Source organism: Charadrius vociferus, unplaced genomic scaffold, assembly GCF_000708025.1.
Source record: "Charadrius vociferus isolate BGI_N301 unplaced genomic scaffold, ASM70802v2 scaffold13, whole genome shotgun sequence".
Classification (NCBI taxonomy): domain Eukaryota; kingdom Metazoa; phylum Chordata; class Aves; order Charadriiformes; family Charadriidae; genus Charadrius; species Charadrius vociferus.
The window spans coordinates 4,832,093-4,847,513 of record NW_009647763.1 but is presented as its reverse complement, the minus strand read 5'-3'; the positions used below and the strand labels follow the sequence as shown (position 1 = coordinate 4,847,513).

Sequence of the window (15,421 nt, the reverse complement as noted above, 5' to 3'; positions counted from 1 at the left end):
TCACGTTGACTGGTTTAAGTCATTTTCTTTGGACTATTACGTACATATTCAGGAATAAGAGGATTTTGTAAAGGAAGAAAATCTGAAATATTAGTGTTATTTTAGGAAATTCAATGCATCAGCATTTCTAGCAGTATAGAAAACTACACCTATATAAAATTCAGGCTTCATGAGTATTTTTGACAATTATGCACCTAAATTTGAGTATGAGTATCAAATGGAAGTCATTGGGTTATTAATGAACATGTTATGCATGCATGTGTTAAATGCTTTATTGGATAAAAAGCTAAATAGGGCTAATAACCTACATTTTTGTTCACAATTTAAGTCTATCTTGACCAGAGTATTGTTAGAAATGGGCATAATACTGTGTTTTGTAAGGCCCGTGGATTTTTAGAAGGACTAAGAATGTTACAAGCCTGCTGGTGATGATGTCACTGAAATTACAGTGTATTAAAATATATTTAACTTTATCAGTAGTGGTAACTAAAATCAGCTATAGGGGATTTTTAATAACAAAAATTTACTATGGTATTGTTGTATGTAGATCTGTACTACTACAAGTTATTTATTTCAGCATTTCATGCAGCATATGATAACTTGTTCTACAGAAAAGAAGTCTTCATTGTAAATATGGAAGCTTTTTGATGTAATCTCTGAATTACAAGAAGTTCCTCCCTGTTTTCTGGATTTAGGAATCATCCATGTCTTTGCAAAGCTTTAAATAGTATAAGCACAGTTGTGCTATGCCCTCAAAAGAACATCTTTTCAGCTTAGTTCTGAACTAGAATGCAAAAATAAATTACTTAAACTGTTGTGTCATGAGGACAAGTAAATTGTTATGTAAGCAAATAAAAGAATGGGTTTTACTATAACCTGGAGAAATTAAATTATTTCTATTGCCCTCATCAAATTCTTGTATCTGCTAGAGTGCTTTACAATCATAATCATTTAATTAATGAGTTTCTTTCGAACAACATAACTGTAAAAAGAAAAGTCCATATTGCACATTAAACAACTATTGTCTAGTTGTGCTTCAGCATGTGAATACACCAGTAGCTTGTAATGCACTACTTATTTAATCAAAAATACTGCGTCAAGTAGTATTGGCCTTGAGGTCAAAATCAGTACTATTGATTGCTATGGGAGCTACACAGCAGTCCATGCTTCCACGTGCGGATCATAGGACCTGGCCCAGCATCCCAGGAACATTGCAGGGGCTGGTTTAGATCCAACACGAGCAAATGCCTGTACCTCAGGGAGGTCTAGTAGGCTGCTTCTAAGCAGCTGTTTCTTCAGTGTTCACCACTTCATTCTCATAAGGGGCACTTAGGAGCTTCATGCCCCGATTCCCTCATCCTCAGCTATTGCTCCCCTGCTTCCACCTTCTTCTCAAAGAGAGTTTTCTGAAGGCCGGTTGTTTCAATGGTCAAGTTTACAGTGGTGTCCCAGAAATACTTTTATTGATCCATATTTATGGAGCAGGTGAGCGCACTGCAAGTCAGAACTACTTAAGGTAGATTTGCTGCCAAGTCTGGCATATTGTATAATTACACCTTTGCTAGCACAGCTATGTTGTCACTTCTTTGAATGCCTTGCTAGGTAGGAGGCTTTCTAGTTGCCCCCTTGGAGAATGTGCAGTTTGTAGGCTGTGTAAATACATCCCCAGAGCTGGCAGAAATTGTAATTGTAGGTGATATTTCTAACAATTTGAGCTCAAATAAAAGTCATGGATCTTTTAGTAACCTGTCGTCCAGCCCCATGCTTGTCCAACATGGAAGTGAGGGGGACAACTTAAAACGTAGTTGTGCAGGTGGCTGTGACTTCAAAATGTAGTTTCATTCATATATTGGAAAATAGTTTATTTTACTTTCCTCTTGTTCTTCCTGTCCAAGCTTAGGGTTTTTTTCACTTCTGTGGTTTGATTTGACTGTTATTAGACAAGAACAGATAAACTGAGAAAAAGGTACTACTTTTACATGTTCAACTTTTAAAGCATAGCTCAGCTTGGGAGCATTTAAGTGACAAAATTGAACTTTAATGTTTTAGCCTAGTCAGTCCTTTAGTTGCCGGAGAAAAGAAAGCTCATGTCCTAAAATATAACAAAAGCAATCAATCAAACAAACCCCATCACTTGTACCAAATGAGGTAGTTGGAAACTATTTTTGTGCAACGAACTTCAAGATGTGTAAAAGTAACACCGGGAGTTAGATTTTCAAACTTTGAAACGGCAAGAGCTGTGAAGTACAATGGAGCATGTTCAGAATAGTATCACAGCGTTTAAGAGATCTCAAGGTGATGATTGATCTTCTTTCTGCCATGTGCCAAGCTGTAAGGACAGAGCTGCTGTTGCTGAAGTAAATGTGCAGATTCTATATTAGATTGTAGAATATCTGGAGCACTTGTAGAGAGGCTTTTTGTTATTACAGGAATTCTAAAAAACGGAGGAAAATGCTAAAGATAACTTGTCCAGGTTTTGCCATCCTGCACCAGTGGTCACAGTTGTCTTTAAATTATTCTGTATGAACTATTAGGGGATATGAGAGTGTAAGAGTTTTGAGATCAAAGTAGCTGTCAGCATTTTATTTTTTAATTCAAATTGACTATGGATGTTATTTGTAATTAACTGTCTTTTTGCAATGTGTTATTTTAGGAGAACGAGAAGGGAAAAACGTTGTTTAATTTAAGGGTGTTAATAAAAATTTGAAATTTGCTATAGCTTGCCATCAAAGACAGTTCCATGTACACACCATAACTCATGTGAAAAATTTAATGTGTTCTATTTCCATGCTTAGATATTGCAAATGGCTCCAGTTCAGGAGGATACCGCCCCCCTCCCAGAACAAAAGAAGTGATCATCAATGGACAGACAGTGAAACTAAAATACTGTTTTACTTGCAAGATTTTCCGCCCACCTCGTGCCTCACATTGCAGCCTTTGTGATAACTGCGTAGGTGAGTAAAAAAAGATATGGCATATGTTCAGTTTAGTAGCTTATGTAGTGTAATGAATACTTCTGATATGAGAGAGAAAAGAATCAGAGTTAGTGACAAGATTACTCATGAGGTCACTTGCTGTGTTCATCCTTCTTTCCTACAAGGTCTGTTAATGTTAAGAATTTTAGAGGAGGCAGAAGAGGAGATTTGGCCTCACAGATAGTTGTTGCTTAATCTAGGAAGGAAGAATATCTTCTGATGCATACATCTTTCCTAACCTGCTCCACAAGACAAAGAACACACCCAATTTGAACAAGGCTGCATATCATGTGCGATTAACTTTCCAGTGCAGAGAACCGAGCTTTGCAGGAGTCTCAGAATTGTTTCCTTCACCAAACTGAATTGAGGGCAAGGAGCTGCTTCTCCAGTTCATTGCAGACTAATTGTAAGGCACGGTTCAAATGGTTAGGGCTTGCACTGTGACCAGAATATGCACTGTAGGTGATTCTTACCTTTGAACAGTGTTAAGACTAGAAATTTTGAAGTCAGAATCCATAAGAAATTACTGGGCAAGCATGCTATTTTGAGAGTAAGTAGTAGTTTTCACGACCTAAGGATATTTTGTAATGATAGGGCTTTTTTTTTTTTTCCTCTGAACATCTTGTCTTTTTTGATGAATATTTTCTTTGGAGGGCAGACAAGGTGATGAAGATATGCTTGGATTTAAAAGCAAGTCAGAAAAAATCTCACCAATCAAATCTGAGTAGTTTTCTAGTTAATTAGATCACATTTAGAGTTTAGTGCAGCTGATTAGCACACTGTTGAGCCTGGATCTTATGCATTCAAGAAAATAATGTAGAAAGATGTCTCCAGCTGAGAAATGTAATTGCAGCATTCAGCAGTGATATTTTTAGATATAAAGCAGTCATTGGAAGAATTACAGTTTCGTGTTTAGATGATATTCATTTAGGGAGCACACTTACATCAGAGTGAAAAGTTTAGCCTTTTGGCGCTATACAATCAATTGGTATCTGTGGATGGTTCCTTCAGTAAATAAGTTTTTCTGATGTGTTAGAATTTTGTAAGCGTTGTAAAAGCCATTGAACTAGGGAAGTAGGGATGTTTATGAATTGCAGTTGACAAATTTTCAGAAAAATATTTTATCAAATGTGTAACCTGTACATTACAGTGACCAGTGCAGTAAATAAAAGTTAAAGGCAGCTGTTTTTTACCTAGAGTGCAGAAATAAGAGCAACTCACACACACACATCCTGAAGTTTTTTCCTTTTTAAAATAATGTTTCAGGTTTTTTAATAAACTGATATGAAGGATTTTTCTACAGCTTCTTCTGCAATCTGATTGTGTCCTTTTCATACTACATTTGGAGAACCTACTCTGTGAAACATACAATTAGTGATTGGGGCGAAACAACTTAAACAGTCTTTGTCTTCTGATTATGTCTGGGATGAAGCAACAGATGTGAATTCTTATGAATGTATATCAGAAAAGAGTGAGCAAATGACTCATATAAGTGATAATTGTATCCAAGAAGATTAGTTTTTCTGCTCATAAAATAGTTACAATCATTGTAATTTCCTTTTGCACATTTTTCAATTTGAAGTTATTTGTATTAAAATAATTCCATCCATTTATTGGAATGAATTTGCTGTGGTTTTTCTCCTCAGCGTTTATAACGGGAATTACAATAAACTATGATTATTTTTTTTTTTAGGGTACATTGAATAGTACTTTTTTTTCCTAATTCAGTACAGATATTTCTCATATAAATATTCAGGTGTATTGAATGCAAAAAGTGAAATCTACAAGTATCTGCAAGTAACTTGCTCTGGGAAAAATAGGTGTGAAGAAAATCGGATTGCTCATGGACTTGTGGAAAACTAACAGTCTAAAAGGGTACACTTAGTCAGAATGCATTATGCGATTTGCCTCCACTCTTAAGTAAGGATTGTCTATATGATGACGTTTTTATTTAATTTTAGTTTGTGAATAAATGTTACAATAGCAATGAGTGTTCTTGTGCCACTATCATTTGCTAGTTCCTTACTGATGAAGCTAAACCAACGCAAAAATATTCCTACTTTGCACGCATACAGATATTTAAGTAACTTAACGATTGCAACTCACTACCAATATGGCTATTTGTTCCTTTTTACCACATAGTTCCTGAAGCTTTTGCTGCATAGTTATAAACTAACTACAGAGACTGTGTGATACAGAAGTGGAGTCTTTCTTTAAACCAGCACTCACTGCTCAGAAAAAACAGTATGCTACTTTTACCTAAAGGTGTTTTATGATACGGGGCAAATAAATGCAGTGTGAAAGCGAGGTTCTTTCATTCTGTATTTTCTATTGATGCTTTTCATTCTGTAAGGAATACTTAGCAGCCTTTTAAGTAAGTAAGTAAGTACATACAAAAATTTATTCATTGTTGTTTTTTCCCCCTTGTTGAATTAATCCTAACTTTCTAGTTGTCCAGTACGCATATCTGTTAATTGATCTTGTTTCTGATTTTCATTTCACTGCTATTTTTTTTATAACTGGCTATGTAGTATATTTAGATAAAAATATGAAGAAATACCTTTAAAAAAAAAAAACAACCCTAATTTGAGTTCTACCTATAGTAATACTTCAAACTCCTTTAGCATTACAATATTTTCATACTAGTATCCAGAAAAATCTGGATTTTCATATAAATGCAGTTTGTTGCGTTTATGTAAAGTCTTCAAATATTTGGTTGAATAAGTGTTGCCTGAGGCAAGTATCTTGGGTGTATTCCTGATTTGCTTTCTTTAACTGCCTTCGTGAATGGCAGTTGGAAGTTATCCCCTCAGGAGTTTTCTGTGTACCATTATATTGCTTAAAGATTATAAATTAATTTAAAATCATGTACACATAAACGCAAGAGATAAAGACTTAAAAAAAAAAAAAAAAAAGAACAACCACAGCAGACATAAATTCTGAGCTCAGGATAGTTATTGCTGGGTTTAGACAAGAGGTTTTGATTGCACTGTGTCATGCTGGTAAGAAGCCAGTAGTTGGGCTTGCTTCTGAAATGACCAAATGACCTTATTTATTTATTTATTTTTGGTTATTTCAACATCAACTGTGTAATTTTCTTTTTTTGTTTTGTTTTAATAAATAATTTTTGTCTTGTATAATTTGATTTCTATAATAAAAGCTGAACAAGAAGCAGCTATTTCCAAGCAATTTCTTTACATACAGTAGCAAATGACTGACGAGAAACAGTGAATAAGGATTAGCAAGCAGTAAATCAACTTAGTCCAATAATCTAAATGTCTAAAGCCTTCCTTGCATTCACATGACACAGTTTTGCTTATCAAGTGAAGCAACTAATTTAGACTAAGGCAAAAATCCTGTGTCGTGGAAGAAGACATCCACCATTTATATTAATCTAAGAGAATATGGCCTTTTTATTTGTTTCAAAATCCATGTATCGTGAGTTTGTGTGTGACTGATGGATAAAGATAGCTTATTCTCTCTGGTTCCAGTGTTGCTTTCAACACATGATTTCTTTTTCACAGAAGATTCAAAACTCAAATTTTTTAAATTGAATGTCACAACTTAACTTTGAAATGGTTAGTTTGATTTTTCAGAGATTACCAATCAACATGAGAATGGCATACTAAGTTAGACCAAAGCTTTGGTTCATACAGTAGCCTGTTTCCCACCATGGCCAGAGTGGATCCCTGGGGAAGAACGAGAGAGAAGGGCAAGCACGCGGGGATGCTTCCCGCTGAAAATTCTTATGCGCTCAGAAATTTTCAGCGCAGGCCTTCTGGAAGCCTGGGGGGTTATCCCATTCCTTTCAATCCATCCTTGATGGATCCTAGTTGGCGTTCTTTGTACCTAACATAAACTCTTTGAGATGGGGAACCAGGATGACAGTAGTGCTGAAGGCGCATGTACTATACTGGCATTTTCTATTATGTTTCTGTTTGTTGTAGGAGATAGGATTCATCTCGCTTGTAATTCTGATTGCTTTTCTATAGATCCTAAACATGAGACCAAGTGTCAATATTTTGACAGAAATTTTGACAGAAAATATGCTGTATTAGAAGCCAATAGACACCCCCTTTCTGGTAAATTGTTGCATCTGTAAAGTAGTTACGCCAGGCAATTGTAGGCATTGTCTTTTGGTTTTGGTCTTCACCGAACTACATTAATTCATTGTTTTGAAAATACAACATATTATGTACCCAGCAGTATGCCAACAGCAGAATTTGCATAAAATCATTGGTTTTAAAAGTAGTTTCCCAGATTAGGCACCAGTGTTGTAAATTTATTTTCTTAAAATGGGGAATTAATTATTAAAACCCATGTAATATATAACACACACACAACATAAGACAAAGAGTGAGAATTACCAGTGTCTTCTGGGAGAAAGTCTTCCCCGTAGTCACTCCAGATACTACCATCTTCCAGCCTGAAGAACACAAATGACTTCCGAAACAGGCTGAGAGGTGGCATTGTAACAGTTGGGGTTTTATATCACTGATACTTTGTCTGAGAGTAATTTTCCCAGGGCTTTGTGGTCCTTTACAATCAGTGTGTATTTACTTGATGTCAGGACTTTGTTTTGCTTGGTTTTAATTCTATACTGTGGCACTCTTCCTTCATTACCTTATGGTCTCCCTTCTTGATTTCAGTTCCTTTTCATGACCTTTTCCTATTTCTTTTCTTATGTTTCCTGATATGAAGAAAGTACAATTTTCACTTCATTTTGGTGCGTGATTTTTGAACCTGTTAAACCTTAGCTCCAGGTCTCTTGAAGTGACTCTTTATCAGAACATTTAAAACTGCAAAGAAAACGACAAAGTTGGCTGCTATGTCCCTTCCCCCCCTCCCCCGCTCCCTTTTCTTGTGTGTGGGCGTTTTGAGGATTTTTTTGGGTTTTTTTTCCAGCTTTTACATGTGAGAAATGGCTTTGGCACTTTTTGTTTGTGCTACTTTTTGGGGGCACCCAAGAAGCTGCCAAGTGGAATACACACCAGCAGTTACAGAAGTGATATGTTATTTGTTTATCATTGTGCCATCTATACATTAGATGCACTTTAGAAATTCAGGGAGCATGGCATGCGTCTCAAAGAGTTTTTAAGTCTAAGCCAAAGCACTGGGAAATATGGCAGAAAGTCTCTTTAAAAAAGATAATAGTAGTATAGATTACCTCAGAGACAGGTTGCGGCTTATGTATTGATCTGCATATAGAAAAAGCAGATGTGATCGTAATACCCAACTGTGTAAATTATGTCGTAAACCTCAGATGTCAGAGTGAAAACTAAAGAAAGAAATTACTGAGAAAAAATACAAAAGAAAATATTAGGAACCAATGAAAATAAACAAATATTTACATTAGGTGCAATAACAATTTGAACGATAGTTAAGGGATTCAAAGGCAGATACAAGGCAGCAACACAGAAGTGTGTAAATAAAAAAAAAAAAGGTGCTTTCATGTAGAAAAGAGAGGAACAAATCCATGAACTTTGTGGATGCTGATACCTGGTAAGGATACCATGCTTTCCCTAGGGACAAGTTGGGGTTTTTAACTCTCTTCCTCCATGGTTGGGTGTGTGTCTGGCACTTGTTTGGTTCCTAGCACGTGAAGGTATTGTATTGACAAGAATAGGTATGTAAGGAGAGATTGTTAAGCAGTGAGGTCCTTTGTTGTGCGCTCTTCGTACCCATCAAAGAATAGTAATTCTAAACTGCTGCTGCTGCCTTTGAAAATGTCACCATTAATGTACGTGCAGTCAAAGGGATTTGTAGTTAATTACTCTGCATTTATTATTGCAGGTAGCAGCAAAGTGAGCTATGTGACAATATAGTTTAATTACTCTGAACTATCCTACAGCAATGGCTGGATGTTTTCCAATAAATCAATTGCTATTTTTATTAACAAAATTAAGCATCTTTATTTTCTTTTTGTGAATAACATTAATCTGCCACTATTGAAGTTGCAACAGATTTTCTTAAAAAAAACCAAACCAAAACAAAAATCCTACCCAAATAACTTAGCTGTCTGGGACAGTATTTAGACAATCACAAGAGTGAAATATTGAGTAGCCCTTGTGTTTGTGTTTCTCATTGACTTTTTGTTGTAGATATCCATGTGCGTTATTAATTTATTTCATTAATAGAGACCCATCTTTCCCAATGTTACATTGCTGTTTCAGTTCGCATCACCTTGTAGAGATTAGTGTAGTGTCCAGAATGTAATCTGGAGTAAACCTTTGGTGAGTGTTTCCCAAATGTAAACTTGAGGCTAGAAGGCTCATTCTGTGCCATTTGGTTTTCTTGGGGTGTTTTGATTTGGAATCAGGATACAAAAGTACTGAAGCTTGGTGATTTAAAGGATCCATTGTGTATTGTCCATAACAGATGTTCTAAAATAACATCAGCATGCATATAAAAGTAACTTGTAATCAGTCTTTTGTTATTCACCCTTTTTTTCATATAAATTTCTACTCTGATTTCATCCCACAAAAGTAACAGTAAAGGCATTGTCAGGGGAATGACTGTCACACAGGTGAATGTTGTGTAAGTTAAATGGATCCATATATTTGATTGCTGTTGTAAATTGATGGCAAGTTCCATCAGTGTTTTTTTAAATATGATTAAATAAGTCATCACTCCTAAGAAATTTGTTTGTTAGTTTTTTTTTTAATATGCTATGAATATCAGATACAAGACTTTTTATTAATTACGTTAAATTATCAGACATTCTGAATTGACTGTAAAGGATTTAATGCCATGGTTATATTGGCTTTTGTGCATACGTACATGACTCTCAGCAGACGAGAAGAAAATAAATGCTTTTTGTACTAGTGTTCCTTATATGAACTTTTAAAAACCCCATTTGTTTTCCTAAATATTTCAAGAGCAGCCAAATTCTGAAAGTACCATTTGTCATACAAACTATCAAGTCAAGCAGCCTGAATAGATGTGATCATATCATGACATCATAGTCCTACAAAAAGCTGTAATTGTCATCATTACAAATATGTGCAGATGTGTCAGGATCTCTACATAATTGTCCAGTGTGCATCCAGGACAATGGACCTTGTAGTCCTGTGTTGTTGTGCTACTATCAAAGGTAATTTTGAGTAATGCTGGCCCAGTCTGTTGAGTTGTAATGTGCTGGGGTTTTGGGTTTTTTTGACTGCAGCAAGGTTTGAATAGCGGTTTGTTGACTCTTCCCAGTCCTGGGATACATGTTTGCATGTGTTAAACAAAGATTGTGACATTTGGTGAGTGGCTTAGGTTTGTATCTCTGCCCTACAACAGTTTACTTGAATGTGAAGGAAAAATTAGCAAGTGAATTCTAACTTGTTGTCATTGGAATCTGCTAGTAATGCGACCTAGATATTTTTGCACCTGTATTTTTTTTGTCTTTCTGAGACCTGCCTTCTCATTAAGCCTTGGAAAATGTATGTTGCTGTGCAGTGACCCAGTCAAGCAAAGGAAAAAAGGAAGCAGTTCATAAATAATAATAAATGTTTCTGAGATCATAGTGTGAAGAGATGAGAAAAGCTGCAGACTGAAGGGCCAAGCTGGCCTACAAATGTTCCATGTAAAAATGCTTTTTTGCTCCTTGTAAATTATAACGCTTTTATTAAATGTTTTGAAAGAGGAAGGAAAGCATTAGGGTCCCTTTGTACATGGTTTCCTGGAGTGTAGTGATTGAAAAATGGAACATTTAAGGATTTAAAGAGTCTACATGTGGTGCTGTGGAAAAGTAAAGATTTGGCTCTTTGGTTCTGAGCAGTAAGAAACATGCTTCGGTGTGGTTTTTGAAGGAAAGACCGTTGCTAATTAAAATGGGAAATGTTCTTGGTTTTCTTCTTATCTGATATCTCCAGCAGTTAATGTTTCTTAAGCAAGTAAGCGTTTCAGGGAAGGTAAAAACCGAGAGAAATGTCGAAAGTATGGTGTAACTTCTTCTGTCATCCAGTTAGCATATATTATTAGGTGAGCGTTAATGAGACCTCTGAGTAATGCTGACAGCCTGCTGCTTCCACAGAGACAATATCTGAACTTCGTACTCTTTTTTTTCCCCACTTATGGGATTCTCTCCTTTCTGCCTGTTCACACAGCCCTTAGTAACAGACAGCCATTGGTAAGTCAGTTTTTCTCACTAAGTAATGAATAAAATAATTCCATTTTTTCTTTCCTGCCAGTTCAGAGAACTGGCCTGACTCAGCAGCAGCTTAGTGAAAGAAGGAAGCGGGATGAAGTGGCAGGAAAGGCAGCATGTGACCATCTCGTGCACTGCTACTAAGCTTTTAGATTGGCTCCGTTATCTTGTGAAGCCTCACCCTTTGGATTTGGTTGTGGGGGTGCTGGCTATCCTCAGAAGTTATTATCCAAATTTGAAGTTGCTGGGAAAGGCTAGTAAAATAAAGTCAGTGTTGTAGGTTTACTGACAGCTCTTGACGTTTCTTACCTCTTAGTCTTTACAGCTGCATTTTTTGTCTCCATTTACACATCTTCTCTTTCATTGATACTTCACCTTATAAACTGTTGCACATTTTCGCAGTCTTTTTGGTTTGCTTCAGCCTTTGTTCTCAGACCCTGAAAAATTAATCAAAACTTGATTTCTCATGCAGTCCTGTGAAATGTTAACCTGTAATGAGGTTCGTGTTCCAGCTAAGCTGAATGAGCACTTAACTGCTTCTGAAAGGATCATCCCTTCTCTGGCAGTGTGTTTTTTCACTGCTTCACTTGGGGCAGCTTTGGTGTTTGTCTGATACTGTGATGAGCTGGTCTGGGGAGCTAGGCAACAGAAAATTAACCACAGTTCTAAGTTCCTCTGGCTCTGCCAACCAGCTCCCCATAGGGTGAAATGAACACCAGGCTTGGCCTAAGGACAGAGCGCCATAAGCACACAGGCAAGAGATTGCTCACAGGACTGCTAAAAGGGGAGAAGCTGGGCTGTCAGTTTTAGCTCTTGATTAGGTAGTTATGGCTGTAATGTCACACCACATCCTGAAGCCAAATACCTTGCTGCTTTTCCTTAAAATTGAGCGGAGGAGGATGGTCTATCACAGCTGGTCTATCCGTGGGATGCTTCCAGAGGCAAATTTTTCAGCCCTTGCAGCTTTCTTCCTCCCTCATTAAGAGCTCTAATACACTTTTTATTAACAAATGTTTGTATTACCAATGTTTCGATTCTCTTCATTTGCCTCAAATATTTTTCCATTAACCTTGTCACAAATGTATGATGGAATACATCAGCACATGAACTATATCCTATAAATTTAAACCAGAACTGCAGCTGTCACCTGTTAACAGTCTGTTATTCTTCATAACAATCAGTTGCATTTGTATTTGCTCTACTTTTTCAGTTTGAGGGCCAAAATTCCCAATTTTTCTCAGCATCAGTAGTTTTTAATTTCTCAGTGAAGGTAAATCTTAATTTTGCTGCCAACGTTGTCCAAGCCAAGTAGAGATGTCAGACAGAACTTCCTTTTCCCAACCATTGGTTATTTGGTTTGCAGGCAGCTGGAGTGCCAGAGGTGAACCTTAAGATATCGTGTTATTTCTTCGTTAATACTTAAGCCATGTCTTCTTGTAAGGAAGAAGAAACAGCTCTAGATTTAAGAGAGTTTGTATTTCTTAACAGCATTAGAAGTTAGTGCTGAGTATGTGACTTTTCATTTTGCCAGAGCTGGCTGTTTTCTCTTGCATTAACAATTAAGCAGAGCAGCTCACAAGCTGTAAGGCTATTATCTTTAACTTGCATTTACATATTTGTGCTCTGCTGAGTAGAATAATCCCTTGCTTTTTAACGTACTGTTTTGTGGCAGGTAGCATAAATGTCACATCCCTTTCTGGTTTATGACTGAGAAAAATGAGGCGTAATTTATTCATTTATAAAACTTATGTAAACCCTTTAATACTTCCCCTTTTTTGTTAGAGTTGGTTCAGATTTAACACTGTAGCATTTTTTTTTTCATATCCAGCCTTTTCTGTCCATTTCTGCATTACAAACATCTTGGGTAGTTACTTACCTTCACAATGATTGGTAAAGTATTTGAGAAAGCAGAGCCTTTCAGTTTACCAAGAAAGTTTGAAGAGAGAAATTGGAGAGGAGTGACAAGTAGGTTAAAAATATCAAGTCAGTCTTTAGTAAGGAATATATATGTGTGTGTGTGTGTGTTTATAGATGGGGGAGTGGGTAAGCAGATGCGTGTGTTTTTGTTTGTCTGCATTTATCTGAATCTATCAAATAAATGTCTACATATATCTAAATAATGTTTCATGGCTAGAAACTGAGCTTTATGTCAATATAATTTGTTGATTCCTACTGTGTCAGCATAAAAGGGAATGAATATGTATATACGGAATTTGTCATCCAAAGACATGTCATGATTTATTTTTTTTTCTGAAGTAGTAGGGTACAAAAGTACGCTAGTATTATGCTCTTTAAAAGGCTGTGTAACTGTATTTTTCTCTGCGTTATTATTTGCTCATGTACCCATTAAATGAAGTAAAGTGTTTATCAGAACATAAGGACTCATTCAGAAGCACAAATGTAAAAATAAACACTGTTCAAATGCAATGTCAACTTATTTTGGGAATACAACTGTATTGCACTGAATAAAGGTAGTATTGTCTACCCTTTTATATATCAGAGTGTTTAGTTCTTGGTATTCTTAGCAGTACTCTTTAAATCAAAGTATTTCTGAAGCCTTATCCTAAGAAAGTTCAGTGACTTCACCTTGAATAGCCCCACTGGAATTTGAAACAGATTTATGGCAGAAACATGTGGCCCAAACAGCTGTCTCGCAAAACCATTTAAAAACCCTCTGAACTCAGAAATCTGTTGTGCATGTTGTTTTGACTTTTTTTTTTTTAATGAAGATAATACTAAATACATTCTTCAAGGAAAACCCCTAATGTAGGTATTTAACATAAAGCCATAGCTGAAATAAACTGGTGTGCTTGAACAGATGTGCCTTTTTAACACAGGACTTAAGGATTTCAAATTTATAGCTCGCCTTTCCTGTGGAACTACAAATAGTTTGATATTGTATGTCAATGGGGACATAAAAGTCAGAGAAAACAAAATAGGATTTGGACAAGGATCAGAGAGTGAGAGAGAATCAGCATGAGAGCATCTGTCTTATGTTATGATCTTGGATTTGATTAAAAAATTTTAAATTCTGTCATTCTCTCAGTGTAATCTCTCCAAAGCTAGGAAATGCCAGCTTGTTTCCTGACAATCGCTCTGTTTCCATTACCTGGCATATGGTAGCATATGGGGGGGGGGGGAAAGTCCAGGCTGCCTGGGGAGAAGCAGAGTGAACTATTCCCTCAGCTGGTTTCCAGCGCCAGGGTTTTTCCCGATGTGCTGGGGACACTTATTTCTGACCCAGCCTGGCTTTTTCCTGTCTCGTGAATGAGTTCATCTCTCACGGAAAGAGTTTGGTTTAGTAAAAAGAGGGAGCCTATAGTGCAAAAGGCAACAGAGCATTCAGATGACATCTACCAATTTTTGTACCATGTGATTTACAGAAAATTCCTGCAAGGTTGAATAGATTATTAAAAAAAAAATAAATAAATAAAAACCAACCAAGCCCAAAACCAAAAGAAGTATAAGCAAATTTTGCAAGACAGTCTGAACTTTAACATTTGAAAAATGGTTTCTGTGAAAGATTTATTTATATTATATATATAAATATATATATTATATATATTTAATGGGTTTGTACGGCAGTGTCAACTCTAAGTGAAAAAATAGGTGGTCTGGAACAGAGAATATTTTAAGTGAAGTGATAAAAGGGACAGTGTAAATTTTTCATATACCATAATGGATGGATGAGATGATAGTAGACATAAGTCAGAGGTATGATCGTGACAGATATAAATAAAACAACATCAGAAACTCAAGTTTTGAGTAGAAGAGTCACTGGAAGAAAAAAAACATTATTTTGAAAAAATAAAATACAATTGAGTTGATACCACTCCATGTGACAGTGGATAAATACATGCTTATTGGTCTGACTGCACAATTTATCACAATAATGATGTTAGTTTAACAGGAACTCACCTCAGCCATGCTTTGATTTCTTTAAAAGCTGTAAAGTTTCATTAAAATACTCTTTTTCTTTTCTTTTCTTTTCTATTTTTTCCTTTCTAAATAAGGATTTCTCTGTGGCTAATTTGCAAATGCCAGTTAAGTCATGAGTTTTAATATAGTATTCGGAGAGCTTTTTTCAAATAAACAGCATTTTATTAATTGTTTTCCGTTTTTTTTTTCTTCTGCCTCTCATTTCAGAACGGTTTGATCACCACTGTCCCTGGGTAGGCAACTGTGTGGGGAAAAGAAACTACAGATTTTTTTATATGTTTATTTTATCTCTGTCCTTTCTGACAGTCTTTATATTTGCATTCGTTATCACCCACGTCATCCTTCGTAAGTATGCTGGTGAAATCAGATTACG

The 15,421-nt window shown here is 36.1% G+C and overlaps 1 protein-coding gene across 1 annotated transcript in view; it reads left to right on the top strand.

The window, feature by feature from the left end:
* Positions 1-15,421, top strand: part of ZDHHC14 (zinc finger, DHHC-type containing 14) — a 51,761-nt gene that overhangs the window by 11,011 nt on the left and 25,329 nt on the right. Inside the window, exons 2-3 of the mRNA XM_009882324.1 lie at positions 2,796-2,954; positions 15,256-15,393. Coding sequence (XP_009880626.1) covers positions 2,796-2,954; positions 15,256-15,393 — 297 coding nt within the window. The remainder of the gene's footprint in view (positions 1-2,795; positions 2,955-15,255; positions 15,394-15,421) is intronic.